The sequence below is a fragment of the Nerophis ophidion genome, linkage group LG08 (genome assembly GCF_033978795.1).
Source record: "Nerophis ophidion isolate RoL-2023_Sa linkage group LG08, RoL_Noph_v1.0, whole genome shotgun sequence".
Lineage (NCBI taxonomy): Eukaryota > Metazoa > Chordata > Actinopteri > Syngnathiformes > Syngnathidae > Nerophis > Nerophis ophidion.
Window position 1 is genome coordinate 55433956 of NC_084618.1, and position 18032 is coordinate 55451987.

The 18032-nt window shown below is 41.5% G+C and overlaps 1 protein-coding gene across 5 annotated transcripts in view; it reads right to left on the bottom strand.

The window, feature by feature from the left end:
• The window catches only part of mms19 (MMS19 homolog, cytosolic iron-sulfur assembly component), a 38101-nt gene that overhangs the window by 15286 nt on the left and 4783 nt on the right, over nucleotides 1–18032 (bottom strand). For 3 of the 5 annotated variants that reach the window (XM_061909004.1, XM_061909003.1, XM_061909007.1), the window contains exons 4-18: nucleotides 12257–12342; nucleotides 12005–12079; nucleotides 10985–11054; nucleotides 10770–10898; nucleotides 10602–10663; nucleotides 8253–8339; nucleotides 8099–8173; nucleotides 7931–8008; nucleotides 7712–7850; nucleotides 6544–6698; nucleotides 6388–6466; nucleotides 5292–5417; nucleotides 5133–5214; nucleotides 4936–5042; nucleotides 4687–4839 (exon numbers count right to left, since the gene is read on the bottom strand). In XM_061909004.1, coding sequence (XP_061764988.1) covers nucleotides 4687–4839; nucleotides 4936–5042; nucleotides 5133–5214; nucleotides 5292–5417; nucleotides 6388–6466; nucleotides 6544–6698; nucleotides 7712–7850; nucleotides 7931–8008; nucleotides 8099–8173; nucleotides 8253–8339; nucleotides 10602–10663; nucleotides 10770–10898; nucleotides 10985–11054; nucleotides 12005–12079; nucleotides 12257–12342 — 1503 coding nt within the window. The remainder of the gene's footprint in view (nucleotides 1–4686; nucleotides 4840–4935; nucleotides 5043–5132; nucleotides 5215–5291; nucleotides 5418–6387; nucleotides 6467–6543; nucleotides 6699–7711; nucleotides 7851–7930; nucleotides 8009–8098; nucleotides 8174–8252; nucleotides 8340–10601; nucleotides 10664–10769; nucleotides 10899–10984; nucleotides 11055–12004; nucleotides 12080–12256; nucleotides 12343–18032) is intronic. The other 2 variants (XM_061909006.1, XM_061909005.1) reach the window with 1 other exon arrangement.

An 18032-nucleotide genomic window follows, 5' to 3' on the forward strand; every position in this document is an offset into this window, starting at 1 on the left:
TTTTCTTACTTTCAAAGATTGAAATCTTTCAACAACTTCAGATGTATATATTGTCAAAAATTACATCTGTTTTTTTAATAATGGCAAAATGCAAAATATGCATTATTTAAAAAAGAAAAAATAAGTTGCAGAGTGGAATAATTGAGCTTGGGTAATTGCAGGCTTGCATCGGTCAATAATTTATGACAACATTGATTTTGACGCCGTAAACAAGTTGACAAAACATAATTTTTAAAGTGCCTACTAAGCGAGAATGAGAGAAAGCAGGCAGGACTTGGTTGAGTTTATTGAGCTCAAACAAGACACACACACACATATATATATATATGTATGTGTATATATATATATATATATATATATATATATATATATATATATATATATATATATATATATATACACACATATATATATATATACACATATATATATATATATATATATATACACATATATATATATATACATATATATATACACATATATATATATATACATATATATATACACATATATATATATATATATATATACACATATATATATATATATATATATATATACATATATATATACACATATATATATATATATATATATACATATATATATATATATATATATATATATATATATATATATATATATACATATATATATATATATATATATACATATATATATATATATATATAACCTCGGATTCAGGAGGAACAGTGTGGTTTTCGTCCTGGTCATGGAACCGTGGACCAGCTCTATACTCTCGGCAGGGTTTTTGAGGGTGCATGGGAGTTTGCCCAACCAGTCTACATGTGCTTTGTGGACTTGGAGAAGCCATTCGACCGTATTCCTCGGGAAGTCCTGTGGGGAGTGCTCAGAGAGTATGGGGTACCGGACTGTCTTATTGTGGCGGTCCGCTCCCTGTATGATAAGTGTCAGAGCTTGGTCCGCAGTGCCGGCAGTAAGTCGGACACGTTTCCACTGAGGGTTGGACTCCGCCAAGGCTGTCCTTTGTCACCGATTCTGTCCATAACTTTTACGGACAGAATTTCTAGGCGCAGTCAAGGCGTTGAGGGGTTCCGGTTTGTTGGTCGCGGGATTAAGTCTCTGCTTTTTGCAGAATATTATTATATATTATGACTACATTACAGTATTAATACTGTATAGTTTTTGTCAGTAATTTCTCCAGTTAAAGAGCATGACGTAGACAAAAGCTCAGAGTCAGTTTACATAAAGCCAAATATTGTCCTGATTGCTTCATCTGGCCGGGATCTTCAGCTCTCACTGGATTGGTTCGCAGCCGAGTGTGTAGCGACCGGAATGAGTATCAGCACCTCCAAGTCCGAGTCCATGGTTCTCTCCCGGAAAAGGGTTGAGTGCCATTTCCGAGTTGGGGAGGAGACCCTGCCCCAAGTGGAGGAGTTTAAGCACCTATGATTCTTGTTCACGAGTGTGGGAAGAGTGGATTGTGATATTGACAGGCGGATCGGTGTGGCATCTTCAGTAATGCGGACGTTGTACCGATCCATTGTGGTGAAGAAGGAGCTGAGCCGGAAGGCAAAGCTCTCAATTTACCGGTCGATCTACGTTCCCATCCTCACCTATGGTCATGAGCTTTGGGTCATGACCGAAAGGATAAGATCACGGGTACAAAAGGCTGAAATGAGTTTCCTCCGCCGGGTGGCGAGGATCTCCCTTATAGATAGGGTGGGAAGCTCTGCCATCCGAGAGGAACTCAAAGTAAAGCCGCTGCTCCTCCACATTGAGAGGAGCCAGATGAGGTGGCTCGGGCATCTGGTCAGGATGCCACCCGAACGCCTCCCTAGGGAGGTGTTTAGGGCACGTCCAACAAGTAGGAGGCCACGGGGAAGACCCAGGACACGTTGGGAAGACTATGTCTCCCGGCTGGCCTGGGAACGCCTCAGGATCCCCCGGGAAGAGCTAGACGAAGTGGCTGGGGAGAGGGAAGTCTGGGCTTCCCTGCTTAGGCTGCTGCCCCCGCGACTCGACCTTGGATAAGCGGAAGAAAATGGATGGATGGATATATGTGTGTATGACTTGGTTGAGTTTATTTGAGCTCAAACAAGTCTTTATATATATATATATATATATATATATATACACATATATATATATATATGTATATATATATATATATATATATATATATATATATATATATATATATACACATATATATATATATATATATATATATATGCACACACACACACACACACACACACAGAGTATATCTGTCATGTTATATATAATGGCTAAAGATTATTTCTATTGCATTTTAGCGGTTTATGGCAGTGTAACTCATTTACTCACATCAAATCTCTGTGAATTAAGCACAATGTTTTGGCCGTAATCTGGTGGTAAAGTAATCTGACTCTCGCCAGATCCTTGTAGTTCGCTGAGCTCCACACAAAGGTCTGGGCTCAAGAGCAATGCAAACTCCTTCAAGATGGCAAAAAATAATGAACCAATCAGGATGGCCGAGCGGGATTTCATAGATGTCATGTAGCGCTGAAGCTACTGTTTGATTCAAATAACAAATGGCGGCACACAGCGAGGAGTCGTGTGCCGACATTTATTCTGCTATTGGAACTGTTTTGTCAAATCTATCGAATATTCGTTTTTTAAAAGATGAACGAAGAACGGTTTTGAGGGCATTTATTAACTTTTTGCTCTGTCATTATCCAACATGTCAGCTGTTCTGTTTTGGATTTCCCAGCGCCACTCTCATCAGCATCACGGGTTGATTTGGATGTGAGTGGTTGAAGTAAAACGTCATGCAAGATAACAGACAAGTTGTTTATCCAATCACATACAATGATTTTTTTACAAGGCCCATCCTTCTGAAATACATCTATTGAGAAGTCCCAGATCTTTGTGTGCAGCTCAGCGAACTACAAAGATCTGGCAAGAGTCAGGTTACCTTACCACCAGATTACGGCCAGGTTAGTGGTAAGGGGCGCAAATACACAAAAAACAATATTTTGTTGTTATTCAATCAGCAGAAATGAGATTCATTCGGTTTTCATGAAAAAAACATTAGTATACCAACAATTACAGTCTGTTAAAAACGAAAATATACAAACCCCATTTCTATATGAGTTGGGAAATTGTGTTAGATGTAAATATAAGCGGAATACAATGTTTTGCAAATCCTTTTCAACCCATATTCAATTGAATGTACTACGAAGACAAGATATTTGATGTTCAAATTCATACACTTTTTTTTTTTGCAAATAATAATTAACTTAAAATTTCATGGCTGCAACACGTGCCAAAGTAGCTGGGAAAGGGCCTGTTCACCACTGTGTTACATCACATTTTCTTTTAAAAACACTCAATAAACGTTTGGGAACTGAGGAAACTAATTGTTGAGGCTTTGAAAGTGGAATTCTTTACCATTCTTGCTTGATGTACAGCTTAATTTGTTCAACAGTCCGGGGTCTTGTTGTCGTATTTTACGGTTCATAATGTGCCACACATTTTCGATGGGAGACATGTCTGGACTGCAAGCGGGCCAGGAAAGTACCCGCACTCTTTTACCAAAAAGCCACGCTGTTGTAACACGTGGCTTGGCATTGTTTTGCTGAAATAAGCAGGGGCGTCCATGATAACGTTGCTTGGATGACAACATATGTTGCTCCAAAACCTGTATGGACCATTCAGCATTAATGGTGCCTTCACAGATGTGTAAGTTACCCATGCCTTGGCCACTAATACACCCCCATATCATCACAGATACTGGCTTTTGAACTTTCCGCCTATAACAATCTGGATGGTTATTTACCTCTTTACTCCGGAGGACACCACGTCCACAGTTTCGAAATATAATTTGAAATGTGGACTCGTCAGACCACAGAACACTTTTCCACTTTGCATCAGTCCATCTTAGATGAGCTCGGGCCCAGCGAAGCCGGTAGCGTTTCTGAATGTTGTTGATAAATGGCTTTCGCTTTGCATAGTAGAGTTTTAACTTGCACTTACAGATGTAGCGACAAACTGTAGTTACTGACAGTGGTTTTATGAAGTGTTCCTGAACCCATGTAGTGATATCCTTTACACACTGATGTCAGTTTTTGATGCAGTACTGCCTGAGGGGTCAAAGGTCCGTAATATCATCGCTTACGTGCAATGATTTCTCCAGATTCTCTGAACCTTTTGATGATTTTACGGACCGTAGATGGTAAAATCCCTAAATTCCTTGCAATAGCTTGTTGAGAAATTTTGTTCTAAAACTGTTCGACAATTTGCTTACAAATTGGTGACCCTCACCCCATCCTTGTTTGTGAATTACTTAGCATTTCATGGAAGCCGCTTTTATACCCAATCATGGCACCCACCTGTTCCCAATTAGCCTGCACACGTGTGGGATGTTCCAAATAAGTGTTTGATGAGTATTCCTCAAGTTTATCAGTATTTATTGCCACCTTTCCCAACTTCTTTGTCAGGTGTTGCTGGCATCAAATTCTGAAGTTAATGATTATTTGCACACAAAAAAAATGTTTATAAGTTTTAACATCAAATATGTTGTCTTTGTAGCATATTCAACTGAATATGGGTTGAAAATGATTTGCAAATCATTGTATTCCGTTTATATTTACATCTAACACAATTTCCCAACTCATATGGAAACGGGGTTTGTAACAAAATAAATGACAGTTTTACCAGAATGTGTTGAACGGAGGACATCCAGAAGGACAGGTGTGCTCTCCTTAGCAACACTGGGTTTGGTGGACACTGCCGCGAGCATGGACAAACAGCGTTGACGCACTACAGGATGTAGATGTTGCGCAGAATCTCCAACCTGCTCCATTGGCTCTGAACATAGAAGAGGAAAGATACAGCATGGATAATACATACAGAATGATTGGGAAAGTATACAGAGTATACAGAATGATTGGGAAAGTATCCTACTTGTTTTACCAGAAAACACAATTTGTTTTAGATCTGGGATCATATTGGTGATGAAAACTGTTGGGTGAACTTCTGCCAAGCTCCCAGCACAATCTACTACAGCAAGACTGGTTGGGAAAACAGAGCAAACAACAGTAAAAACAAGATACTGTAGTAGGAAGAATAAACAGAAAAGGGAGGGGAAAAAGCAAGCCGACCTGACTTTGTCATCCTCGTCTGACAGCAACAGCCGAGTCAGATGGTCGACGGCCTGCTCAATTTGAGAGTTTGACAACAAGCCTTGAAAAGCAAAATGTAACTCATTAGAAAGTGCACCAAAACTACTACATTTAAGAGTTTAGTTTACGGCATCTGACCATTTTGTCGTGCTAGTGAGGTGAGCACGGATGCGGCTGTGACCTGCAGACTGCTGTTAGACTCTGACAGCGCTGAGAAGGTCACGCAGCACAAGGACGAACAGACACCGGATAGCACTCGCTCCTCTAATAAGAGTCGAATGAGAACGAGAACAGTATTTCAAAACATTGGTCCCCAATAGTTCTGAGCAGTTAAGCAGATTTTGTGGTTGATAATGCTATTGTTATGTATTCATGGGTAAAACAAAGAAAAATACAACATAATAGCATGGTTTGTGTGGCAAAAGTCTTCCATTTTATTTTAATCCGGAAAAAAAAACTTCTCCCTGCACACAACAGACGCGCACACAGTTTTACATGTTAGCATGACAGTGACGAGCACGAGAGACGGGATCATGTGCGCCCAACTTATACACCATTTGACACAGTCAGAGTCAAACAAACATATTTATATTTTAATATATTTAACTATGACTATGTTTCTTCAGAGTTTTAGAGCTACAACTATTAATCGATTAATAGTAATAGAGGAAGGCTTTTAACTTTTAACATACATGCATTTTCAATGGTAATGTGTGTTTATTAGAAAATAAACATTAAAGGTTATGGCCAGCAGGAAAAATTTTTACTTCGACAATTATTCCTAAATACTCATTGAAGGTATAGTGATTTTTTTTTATCCAAACACTCAATTAATCAAAAAAACAAATCGATAAAATACTTGATTACTAATATAATCGATAGCTGCAACCCGAGACAGTTTTCCCCATCCCGGTTTGGCCCTGCCTATGGACCAGTACCAGGTTGTTTCCCTACGGTGGGGTCCATGTGCTTTAGGACAGTGTTTCTGTACTTTTGAGTCAAGGCACATATTTTATATAAACCAATATTCACCAAACAAAAAATGTTGCATGAAGGGCAACAGGTGGCACACAGGTTCCTGCCTTCTAGTTGTTATTACAGATAGATTAACAAATATACATTATTTTCAGTAAATAATAATATAAACATTTATAATAATTATTGATATGTAGCGGCACATTGGTTGGAAATCAGTGTTTTAGAATGTTTGCCAGTTTGAAAGATTTTCACTCACCGTCTTCTGATGACTCGCTGATTTTTACAGACTGAACAAAGCGCTGCATCACCTCCAGTAATGTACGTCTGTGGGAACACTGCTCAACGAAAACGTCATGATAATGAGACATACATCGGTAACTGTGCTATCCTTCGTCGTGTTGCAAGGTTTTACCTCGGTTCTGTTGTTGTACTGACTGACGAGCGCTGGCATGACGGCAGTGGTGATGATGTGACTCGCCCTGTTGGAGGCGCTGCAAGCGGCCTGGAGCAGTTTGGCGCTGGGCCACACAAGTTTCAGGTCAGGCTCACAGAGATGATGATTGCAGTCTAGAATCATGTCACAAGCTCATTAAAAAAAACTAAAATATATCCTCTCTGTAATTCTCATGCAGGTATACAAAGGTAAACAATTTATTAGAAACACTATTTGGTGCATGAAAAACTGAAATTGTTACACATATTGTGTTGGATGTGTGTAGATTGCGCTTATGTACCAAATGATAATGTACCATACAGATAAGCACCTTTATGGATAGTGTAACTTAAGAGTGTCCCAGTATAAGATGTTTTTTTTTTTTTTGGTAAGAGTGGTCTCTCAGCTTATTGTTCTACAAGCCAAAATTTAAGTGACAAGCACCCACACCATTAGTTGGTGTAGCAAATTTCACAGTGAAACGACTAAGATCCGCCCAAAACTGGTCTTACTCGCTACCATTAGCATATAGCTAGAAATTGACATGACTTTGTTTTTCCACACATGAGAAGGAATAAAGGAAGTGTGAAGGACAGTGCTGAGAAGAAGCAGTTGATGATATTCATTTAATTAAAGAAAGAATATGACTGGACGTGTCGCCAACTTGATTTAGCAATTCAAGCACATCACTGCTAATCTGCTCCATACAATCAGTCTGACACCAACCCAGCACGTGAAAATGATATCCAAACGGCGTAAATTTATCCATGAAAAAATGGAGAAGCTGCTGATGGTTTCTTTTACAGAGTAGCAGCTTAAAGGACATTGTGTAGAAATCCACTCTCCAAGGTACATGATTATTGCATTACTTCATAAAATTACAGTAGTTGTTAGTTATACATTCTATTGTAATGTTTTTATACTAATACTATCTGGAAGTTTGTTTCTCTTTATAAAAGGTATGTTACATGCTAAAATTGTGCTGTTTTGGGAAGGTAAGCACCAATTAAATGTATTTAAATTAATTTAAATGGGCAACGTTGATTCACGATGCAAGTGTTTTAAGTTAAGAGTTATGTCACAAAACCAATTAAGCTCATAACTCGAGGTACAGTATACTACTTTGTTTAAAAAGCAAAGGGTGCACCTTTGAGAACAACATCAAGGAAGGTGCTGAGGGCATCTTCTGAGTCTGAGTTGAGAACCGAGCGAGATAGACAGGAAGTGATGGTGGTAAGAGCAGCGAGGCCTGCCAACTCAATCTTCTCGCTCGACGTCTGAAACACCTGCAGGGAAAATAAGAAAGAGGAAAAATGTTGCATTTGTACGATAAATGGTAACTTGAAATGTGTTATCGTAAGCGTGCCTCTCTGCGCAGTGACGTCCACAGTCCATCGAGGAATTTTTCCAAGTCCTTGTGTTCATACCGTGACACACAAACAGCCTGAATCGACATTTAGGGATATGAGTACGATCACTAATCCTCTGAACGGTTCCCATGATTATGATCTTGGAAGCATGTCTGATTTCTCACCAGGGTTTGAAGAGAGTCCAGCTTTGCACTCAGGACATCTGAGTCAAGCTTCTCAATAATGAGGGGTAACAAAAACTGATAAAGACAAAAAGACAAAAAAATCTGCAGTGACATAAAGCAAATGTTTAAGGCAGACATACAAGCCCCACCACACCTCAGCAAATTTAGGCGTCCCAGTGAGGACATCCCTCAGTGCCTGGATCAATTCCTCTCTGGTGATACCATGTGGATCATTCGGTGGCTGAGGTAAGTGAAAAGAGACAGATCAACTGATATTGGTATCGGCATCTATAAAATCCTACTGATGATATACATCCCGAGTCGATACTACAGTGATTAGGTCGATATTTTTACAACTACAGATTCGTTTTTGTCATTGTTTACAAACTGAGGGAAAAAAGACAGCAGTAGTTTCTGCTTTGGTTGAGTGATTTTACACTATTGACTGTATTATAAATTTTGTAATAAAATGGAATAAGTAAAACATGTAAATTTTATTTGATATTTTTAGATATCAAATAATATATGTTTTTGTCGAATTACAGTGATCAAAAATGTTACCATTCAACGATCAGGATCAGCATTGTTATTGCCAATACTGACCCTGCAACTATTTTGTTGTTAATTTGTAGTATCACCCAAAAATAATTCAAACAACAGAGAAGATAAAGTGCATATTATATTTAAACATGAGTGTAGTTAGAAACATGTTACAACAGAGAGTAACCAGATATTACCAGTGAATAAGCAAGTACCTTAGTAATAGTTTTTGAGAAAATAACTGGAAATGATGCAAGATGTTAATGCATACATCAGCAGCCATATTAAGAGCCTTTTTAGATGGTTCTGTTATGATTTTATGCCAAATAACATATTGTAATTTATATTGTTATTTAAGGAGGCTGCAATGTATAGTGCATCCGGAAAGTATACAAAGTGCTTGACTTTTTCCACTTTTTGCTATGTTAGAGCATTATTTCAAAATGGAATTAATTCATTTTGATCCTCAGAATTCTACAGGCAATACCCTATAATGGCAATATGAAACTTTTTTCTTTTTTTTAAATGCACATTTATTTTTATTTTTTAAACTAAAAAAATCACATTTATTCGCAGCTTTTTGTCAATATTTTGTTGATGCACCTTTACAGCCTCAAGTCTTTTTGAATACGAAGCCACATGCTTGGCACACCTATCTTTGGGCAGTTTTGCCCATTCCTCTTCACAGTACCTCTTAAGCTCCATCAGGTTGGAATGGAAGCAATTTCATCCCGGATGTCTCTGTAGTCAGGGAGGTGACCAAGAAGTTGATGGTCAAACTGTCAAAACTACAGAATTCCTCTCTGGAGAGAGGAGAACCTTCCAGAAGGACAACCATCTCTGCAGCAAACCACCAATCAGGCATGTATGGTACAATGGCCAGACAGAAGCCATTTCTTCGTAAAAAGTTTGCCAAAATGCACCTGAAAGAGTCTCAGGCCATTAAAAACAAAATTCTCACGTCAGATGAGAAAGATATTGAACTATTTGGCATGAATGCCAGGCCTCATGTTTGAAAGCGATCAGGCACCGCTCATTACCAGGCCAATACCATCTGTGCAGTGAAGCATGGTGGTGGCAGCATAATGCTGTGGGGATGTTTTTCAGCGGCAGGAACTGGGAGACCAGTCAGGATAGAGGGAAATATGAATGCAGCAATGTACAGAGACATCCTACATAAAAACTAACACTTCTCATCCAACCTAATGGAGCTTGAGAATTGCTGCAAAAAAGAATGAGCAAAGTGCAATGGGCAAAACTGCCCAAAGATAGGTGTGCCAAGCTTGCAGCATTGTATTCAAAAAGACTTGAGGCTTTAATTGCTCCCAAAGATGCATCAAGCTAAGTGTCGAGCATATGTTGCGAATACTTTGTACGTTTTATTTGCAAAAATGTAATTTAAAACACTTCTCACGATGTCATTATGGGGTATTGTCTGTAGTCTTTTGAGAACACAAAGGAATTTACATCATTTTAGAAGAAAGTTGTAAAAAAAAAAATTGGAAAAAGGGGAGCGCTGTGAATACTTATCGGATGTAATGTATATTGTAATATAGACTTTAGGCCATATATAGCCTACTAAATATTTCGTATAAAGAGTGACTTTCACTCTAACATATGTTTTTTCTAGTACTTTTCAAATGCATCAAGCATCTATTTAAGTTATCAATACTACACTGAAGGTAGCTATTACACTGCATGTTCATACTACAAAATGTCGAACTCAAGAGTGACTGACAAAATTTGCAGCCAAGTATGTTGATAAAAATGGTTATATTTGTTTGTCCTGTGCTTAATTCCGATTATAATCAACAAAATAAAGACAAAAATAATTTAATGTCAAAGTAGAAAGTACCAATATCTTTGATAAAAGCCCTATATGTACTTGGGATGAGGTCCATATAAAATGTTGTAGTGTCGCCTACCACGAGTGGTCGCATTTTATCAAAGCAGTTGAACTTACCGGGCTGAAGTCAATTGGGAAATAGCAGGACGTCACCTCAAACATCTCTTCTGTGAATTTACCTGCAGTATTAACGGAAATGAACATGGAGCTACATACTGTATCTGCCTTGAAATGTCAGCAATTTGACTGAGCATGAATACTGAGAGAATGTTCAGCCTCACTCACCTAGATCGTAACCTCTTTGAATTATGTTCTTGGCGATCTGAAAGGCTAAGAGGAGGTTGCGAGGATCCCTCTCTCCGTCCATTGACTGGACAAAACCAAACACAAAATCTGCTCCTAAACTCTTCAGTTCTGTGGACACAAAAAAATTGATTATTTCCCACAAACTGAATTTTTTAAAATATTTTTAGCAAAACAAACCACACAAAAACACTTACCAGCTTCTTTGGTCTCCATGACATTGGAGAGCATGTTATAGACACACGCTCTATCAGCCAGAAGCAACGACTGTGGGGAAATACACAAAAAAATATATAAGCTGGCCTGGTAGTCTTGAAGCCTTTAAAATTTAAATACTCAAACCCATTTGTTTCATGGATTAATAGTACATTCCTTATAATAGTGTATTTTGGATGAATAGTAACGTCAAAAATATAATAATTTAGTCAGGATACAGAGTAAGTCACAAAAGCTGACCAATCAAGTCCTTACTTATGCTTAATTTTTACCAGGAGAAAAACTTAAGAAAGATTACAAATGTTTTACTGTAACGCACCAGCTATGTCACTGATATTTATAATCTGGTGTTAAAATACATACATTGCCACAAATTGTCTTTGAAAAAGAACTGTCCTTATATATTCAGGGTTTTCTTAAACTCAAGTAGAGATGTATATTTCATATCATTGTTATTGTGACCAAAATTATCACGGTTATCGTTATTATGACAGTATTGTTGAATCTGCTCAACAAGTAATTATACACACACAATGAACTTTTTGACAAAATGTTATTTTTAAAACATTATAGTGTCTTGTATTCATGTACGCTAGCTAGCGCACAAGCTGCTTCTCTAGAACACAAGCAGTGTCACAGTGAGTCCGCAGTTTTATATTAATCAAAATGTCAAACGTTAATACTAACCATCGGGAATTTTATTGCGGTTTATCATGATACCAGTAATCGTTACATCTCTAAAGTCAATACTGTATATACAGTATATGTCTAATATAAAAATAACCTGTAATTATGCTAACTAAATTAATAAGTACAATTAACAAAAACTGAATAAAAGCTGTCTAATGTAAATATTGCCTGTAATTATACAAAGCAAATGAATATCATGTGTCGTCGAAGACCCATATTGCGAGAAAAACCTTATGACAGTAGGTATCATTCTCTTATCAAACTTAAAAAAACTTGCTGAGTACAATTTACAAAAAACAAATGAAAATCACCTGAACATGAACATCCTGAAACAAAGATTTCAGTATGGAAATGGCCGAGCCAGGAGGCAAAGTTGAGCACTTTGTCTGAAAAAAGGACCAAAGACAAAAATTTGTGAATAAAAGTATTCAAAATGCTAAATATAAACACCAAATATTTGAGGTACTCTGATATACTCATACTTAATTAACACATGTTTTTTTATAACCTTATTGACAGGGAATAAAAGGAATGAGACTTCTGACAGACATCCTGACACTCACCAGTGTTTTTAGCCCCTGTAAGACAGGCGGCGTGATGACGTAATGGTCTTTTAAACGGTTCTCATAGAATGCTATGAGCACTTCCACTGAGGAAAACAAAGACAAAGTGATACCATTATCTTGAACAATAAAGGAATGGAACCGTTTCATTTTCAATACAAAAACACTGTAGCCCACAGGCATCCGATTCAAATTATAACACTGCATTTGTATACTATACAGTATGTACATTACAAGTTGGTCAATTAAACAATTAGGTTCTAGTATATTGAGAAAGTGACAATATTTTTTAAACAAACTTTGGGTGTCCAAGCTTTTTCTAATGAGGGCCACATATAAATTTAGTAGTACCTCAACTTATGAGCTTAAAGGCCTACTGAAACCCACTACTACCGACCACACAGTCTGATAGTTTATATATCAATGATGAAATCTTAACATTGCAACACATGCAAGTACGGCCGGTTTAGTTTACTAAATTACAATTTAAATTTCCCGCGGAGTTTCCCGTTGAAAACGTCGCGGAATGATGATGTGATGATGACGCGTGTTTGTGACGTTATTGGCTGGAGGGGACATATTAGCCCAGCACCCCTTACGGCTAAAAGTCGTCTCTTTTCATCGCGCAATTACACAGTATTTTGGACATCTGTGTTGCTGAATCTTTTGCAATTTGTTCAATTAATAATGGAGAAGTCAAAGTAGAAATATGGAGGTGGGAAGCTTTTAGCCTTTAGCCACACAAACGTTTCCTTGTTTAAAATTCCCAGAGGTGAAGCTTTACTATAGATCAGTGCGGTCAAGCAAACATGGATCCCGACTTCATGTCAACCGGCAGTTTTGGGTGAGAAAATTGTGGAAATAAGCCGCCTCTTACCGGAGATCAGCGGAGCCAGCGTCTTACTGCAGCTGCCGTGACTTCTCTCAGAGACTCTGGCGTCAAAACACCTGTGGCCACACCCCTCCGAATTTAAGGTACTATTTAACCCACTAAAACACTAGCGACACAATAGGCAGGTAAGGGATTTCCCAGAATTATCCTAGTAAATGTGTCTAAAAACATCTGAATTGCTCTCACTACTCTCGCCCTTTTTTTTTTCTAGGCCTTCACTCCAAATTTCCTCGTCCACGAATATTTCATCCTCGCTCAAATTAATGGGGAAATTGTCGCTTTCTTGGTCCGAATAGCTCTAGCTGCTGCTGACTATGATTGTAAACAATGTGAGGATGTGAGGATCCCTACAACCAGTGACGTCACACGCACATTGTCTGATATTTCCGGTAAAGGCAAGGCTTTTTTATTAGCAACCTAAACTTGCGAACTTTATCGTCGATGTTCTCTACTAAATCCTTTCAGCAAAAATGTGGCTATATTGCAAAATGATCAATTATGACACATAGAATGGACCTGCTATCCCTGTTTAAATAAGAAAATCTCATTTCAGTAGGCAATTAATTAGTTCTGTGATGTAGCTCCTTGGTCAAAACACTTGAATATCATATCAACATCTCCCATTGAAATGAACTGAACTAAGGTACCATCCATCCCATCCATCTTCTTCCGCTCATCCGAGGTCGGGTCGCGGGGGCAGCAGCCTAAGCAGGGAAGCCCAGACTTCCCTCTCCCCAGCCACTTCGTCTAGCTCTTCCCGGGGGATCCTGAGGCGTTCCCAGGCCAGCCGGGAGACATAGTCTTCCCAACGTGTCCTGGGTCTTCCCCGAGGCCTCCTACCGGTTGGACGTGCCCTAAACACCTCCCTCGGGAGGCGTTCGGGTGGCACCCTGACCAGATGCCCGAACCACCTCATCTGGCTCCTCTCGATGTGGAGGAACAGCGGCTTTACTTTGAGTTCCTCCCGGATGACAGAGCTTCTCACCCTATCTCTAAGGGAGAGCCCCGCCAAACGGCGGAGGAAACTCATTTCGGCCGCTTGTACCCGTGATCTTATCCTTTCGGTCATGACCCGAAGCTCATGACCATAGGTGAGGATGGGAACGTAGATCGACCGGTAAATTGAGAGCTTTGCCTTCCGGCTCAGCTCCTTCTTCACCACAACAGATCGGTACAACGTCCGCATTACTGAAGACGCCGCACCGATCCGCCTGTCGATCTCACGATCCACTCTTCCCCCACTCGTGAACAAGACTCCTAGGTACTTGAACTCCTCCACTTGGGGCAGGGTCTCCTCCCCAACCCGGAGATGGCACTCCACCCTTTTCCGGGAGAGAACCATGGACTCGGATTTGGAGGTGCTGATTCTCATTCCGGCCGCTTCACACTCGGCTGCGAACCGATCCAGTGAGAACTGAAGATCCCGGCCAGATGAAGCCAACAGGACCACATCGTCTGCAAAAAGCAGAGACCTAATCCCGCGGCCACCAAACCGGAACCCCTCAATGCCTTGACTGCGCCTAGAAATTCTGTCCATAAAAGTTATGAACAGAATCGGTGACAAAGGGCAACCTTGGCAGAGTCCAACCCTCACTGGAAATGTGTCCGACTTACTGCCAGCAATGCGGACCAAGCTCTGACACTGATCGTACAGGGATCGGACTGCCATAATAAGACAGTCCGATACCCCATACTCTCTGAGCACTCCCCACAGGACTTCCCGAGGGACACGGTCGAATGCCTTCTCCAAGTCCACAAAGCACATGTAGACTGGTTGGGCAAACTCCCATGCACCCTCAAGAACCCTGCCGAGAGTATAGAGCTGGTCCACAGTTCCACGACCAGGACGAAAACCACACTGTTCCTCCTGAATCCGAGGTTCAACTATCCGGCGTAACCTCCTCTCCAGTACACCTGAATAAACCTTACCGGGAAGGCTGAGGAGTGTGATCCCACGATAGTTGGAACACACCCTCCGGTCCCCCTTCTTAAGGAGAGGGACCACCACCCCGGTCTGCCAATCCAGAGGTACCGCCCCCGATGTCCACGCGATGCTGCAGAGTCTTGTCAACCAAGACAGCCCCACAGCATCCAGAGCCTTAAGGAACTCCGGGCGGATCTCATCCACCCCTGGGGCCTTGCCACCGAGGAGCTTTTTAACTACCTCAGCAACCTCAGCCCCAGAAATAGGAGAGTCCACCACAGACTCCCCAGGCACTGCTTCCTCATAGGAAGACGTGTTGGTGGGATTGAGGAGGTCTTCAAAGTATTCCTTCCACCTATCCACAACATCCGCAGTTGAGGTCAGCAGAACACCATCCGCACCATACACGGTGTTGACAGTGCACTGCTTCTCCTTCCTGAGGCGGCGGATGGTGGTCCAGAATCGCTTCGAAGCCATCCGGAAGTCATTTTCCATGGCTTCCCCAAACTCTTCCCATGTCCGAGTTTTTGCCTCTGCGACCGCTGAAGCTGCACACCGCTTGGCCTGTCGGTACCTGTCCACTGCCTCTGGAGTCCTATGAGCCAAAAGAAGCCGATAGGACTCCTTCTTCAGCTTGACGGCATCCCTCACCGCTGGTGTCCACCAGCGGGTTCTAGGATTACCACCACGACAAGCACCAACTACCTTGCGGCCACAGCTCCGATCAGCCGCCTCGACAATAGAGGTGCGGAACATGGTCCACTCGGACTCAATGTCCAGCACCTCCCTCGTGACATGTTCAAAGTTCCTCCGGAGGTGGGAATTGAAACTTTCTCTGACAGGAGACTCTGCCAGACGTTCCCAGCAAACCCTCACAATGCGTTTGGGCCTGCCAGGTCTGTCCGGCATCCTCCCCCACCATCGCAGCCAACTCACCACCAGGTGGTGATCGGTAGAAAGCTCCGCCCCTCTCTTTACCCGAGTGTCCAAAACATGAGGCCGCAAATCCGATGACACAACTACAAAGTCGATCATGGAACTGCGGCCTAGGGTGTCCTGGTGCCAAGTGCACATATGGACACCCTTATGTTTGAACATGGTGTTTGTAATGGACAAACTGTGACGAGCACAGAAGTCCAATAACAAAACACCACTCGGGTTCAGATCCGGGCGACCATTCTTCCCAATCACGCCTCTCCAGGTTTCACTGTCGTTACCAACATGAGCGTTGAAGTCCCCCAGTAGGACAAGGGAATCACCCGGGGGAGAGTGTACCCAAAAAGGGTGGGTACTCTGAACTGTTGTTTGGTGCGTAAGCACAAACAACAGTCAGGACCCGTCCCCCCACCCGAAGGCGGAGGGAGGCTACCCTTTCGTCCACTGGGTTGAACTCCAACGTGCAGGCTTTAAGCCGGGGGGCAACCAGAATTGCCACCCCAGCCCGTCGCCTCTCACTGCCGGCCACGCCAGAGTGAAAGAGAGTCCATCCCCTTTCAAGAGAAGTGGTTCCAGAGCCCTTGCTGTGCGTCGAAGTGAGTCCGACTACATCCAGCCGGAATTTCACTACTTCGCGCACTAGCTCAGGCTCCTTTCCCCCCAGTGAGGTGACGTTCCACGTCCCAAGAGCGAGCTTATGTAGCCGAGGATCGGACCGCCAAGTGCCCTGCCTTCGGCTGCCGCCCAGCTCACATTGCACCCGACCTCTATGGCCCCTGCTATGGGTGATGAGCCCATTGGAGGGGGGACCCACGTTGCCTCTTCGGGCTGTGCCCGGCCGGGCCCCATGGGTACAGGCCCGGCCACCAGGCGCTCGCCATCGTGCCCCACCTCCGGGCCTGGCTCCAGAGGGGGGCCCCGGTGACCCGCGTCCGGGCGAGGGAAATCTGGGTCCATGCTTTTTCTTCTTCATAAAGGTCTTCGAGCTGCTCTTTGTCTGGTCCCTCACTTAGGACCAGTTTGCCTTGGGAGACCCTATCAGGGGGCATAAAGCCCCCAGACAACATAGCTCCTAGGATCATTGGGACACGCAAACTCCTCTACCACGGTAAGGTGGCAGCTCAGAGAGGAGGTACTTAAACCCGTAAAGGTGAACTGTACTTTTTGGGAATTTTTCCTATCGTTCACAATCATTATGAAAGACAAAAAGACAGAAGTTTTTTTGTTTGTTTTTTTGCATTATAAAATGTAAAATAGGTTTGTTCTTGCTGGATAGCAATGCAGCTAATGGGAGCAATCAATTCTACCTCTAAATCACTTTAAAAATGCATTCAAAAACTGTCAGCAATACTTCATTTACGTTCCGTAACCTGTATATTAACAAAATTGTAGGGACCTTGATAAGAACGAACAAATCCGCGTGTTTCAGTATAAGCCGTAAAAGCTAAAGACGGAAAGAGATAAGCTAGCTTCTACGACAACACCAACCGCATTTTGAGTTTCTAATACACAACACAATGCGATAAGACACCAATCTGTGCTGACTGAAAAACATGACGAATCATATTACGGTATATGTTAAGTATTAGCCCACATTTCATCTTTTGTTTGTACAGAGCCAGTCAGACAGTGTATGTACTGTAGTGTTAACAACATGCATGACGTGCTGAGTGTATTATGATCAATATGAAGTTAGTCACTCAATGGACAGTTGTGCGTTTGGTCCAACTGGCCAGGTTCTTTTATTCTCATTTATTTGGGGTAAGCAAATGAGCTTCAAATTCTAAATTTGCAGCTTCGAATCGCTTTCACCTCATTCTATTTGCTTCCGTCTACTCCAACGTTTCACCCTCTTCTTTGTGCTCGCTTCTAGAAGCAGCAGTTAATTTTCCGTTCATTCAGCTTCAAAAAGATAAAGTTGAGAATCCTCATTTGTCCAAAAAAAGTCATCCTTGTTGTTTGTTACCAAGTCTGCCATTAGGAGACACACAAGCGTTTTGTATCCAGAAGTAGGAAAACACAAT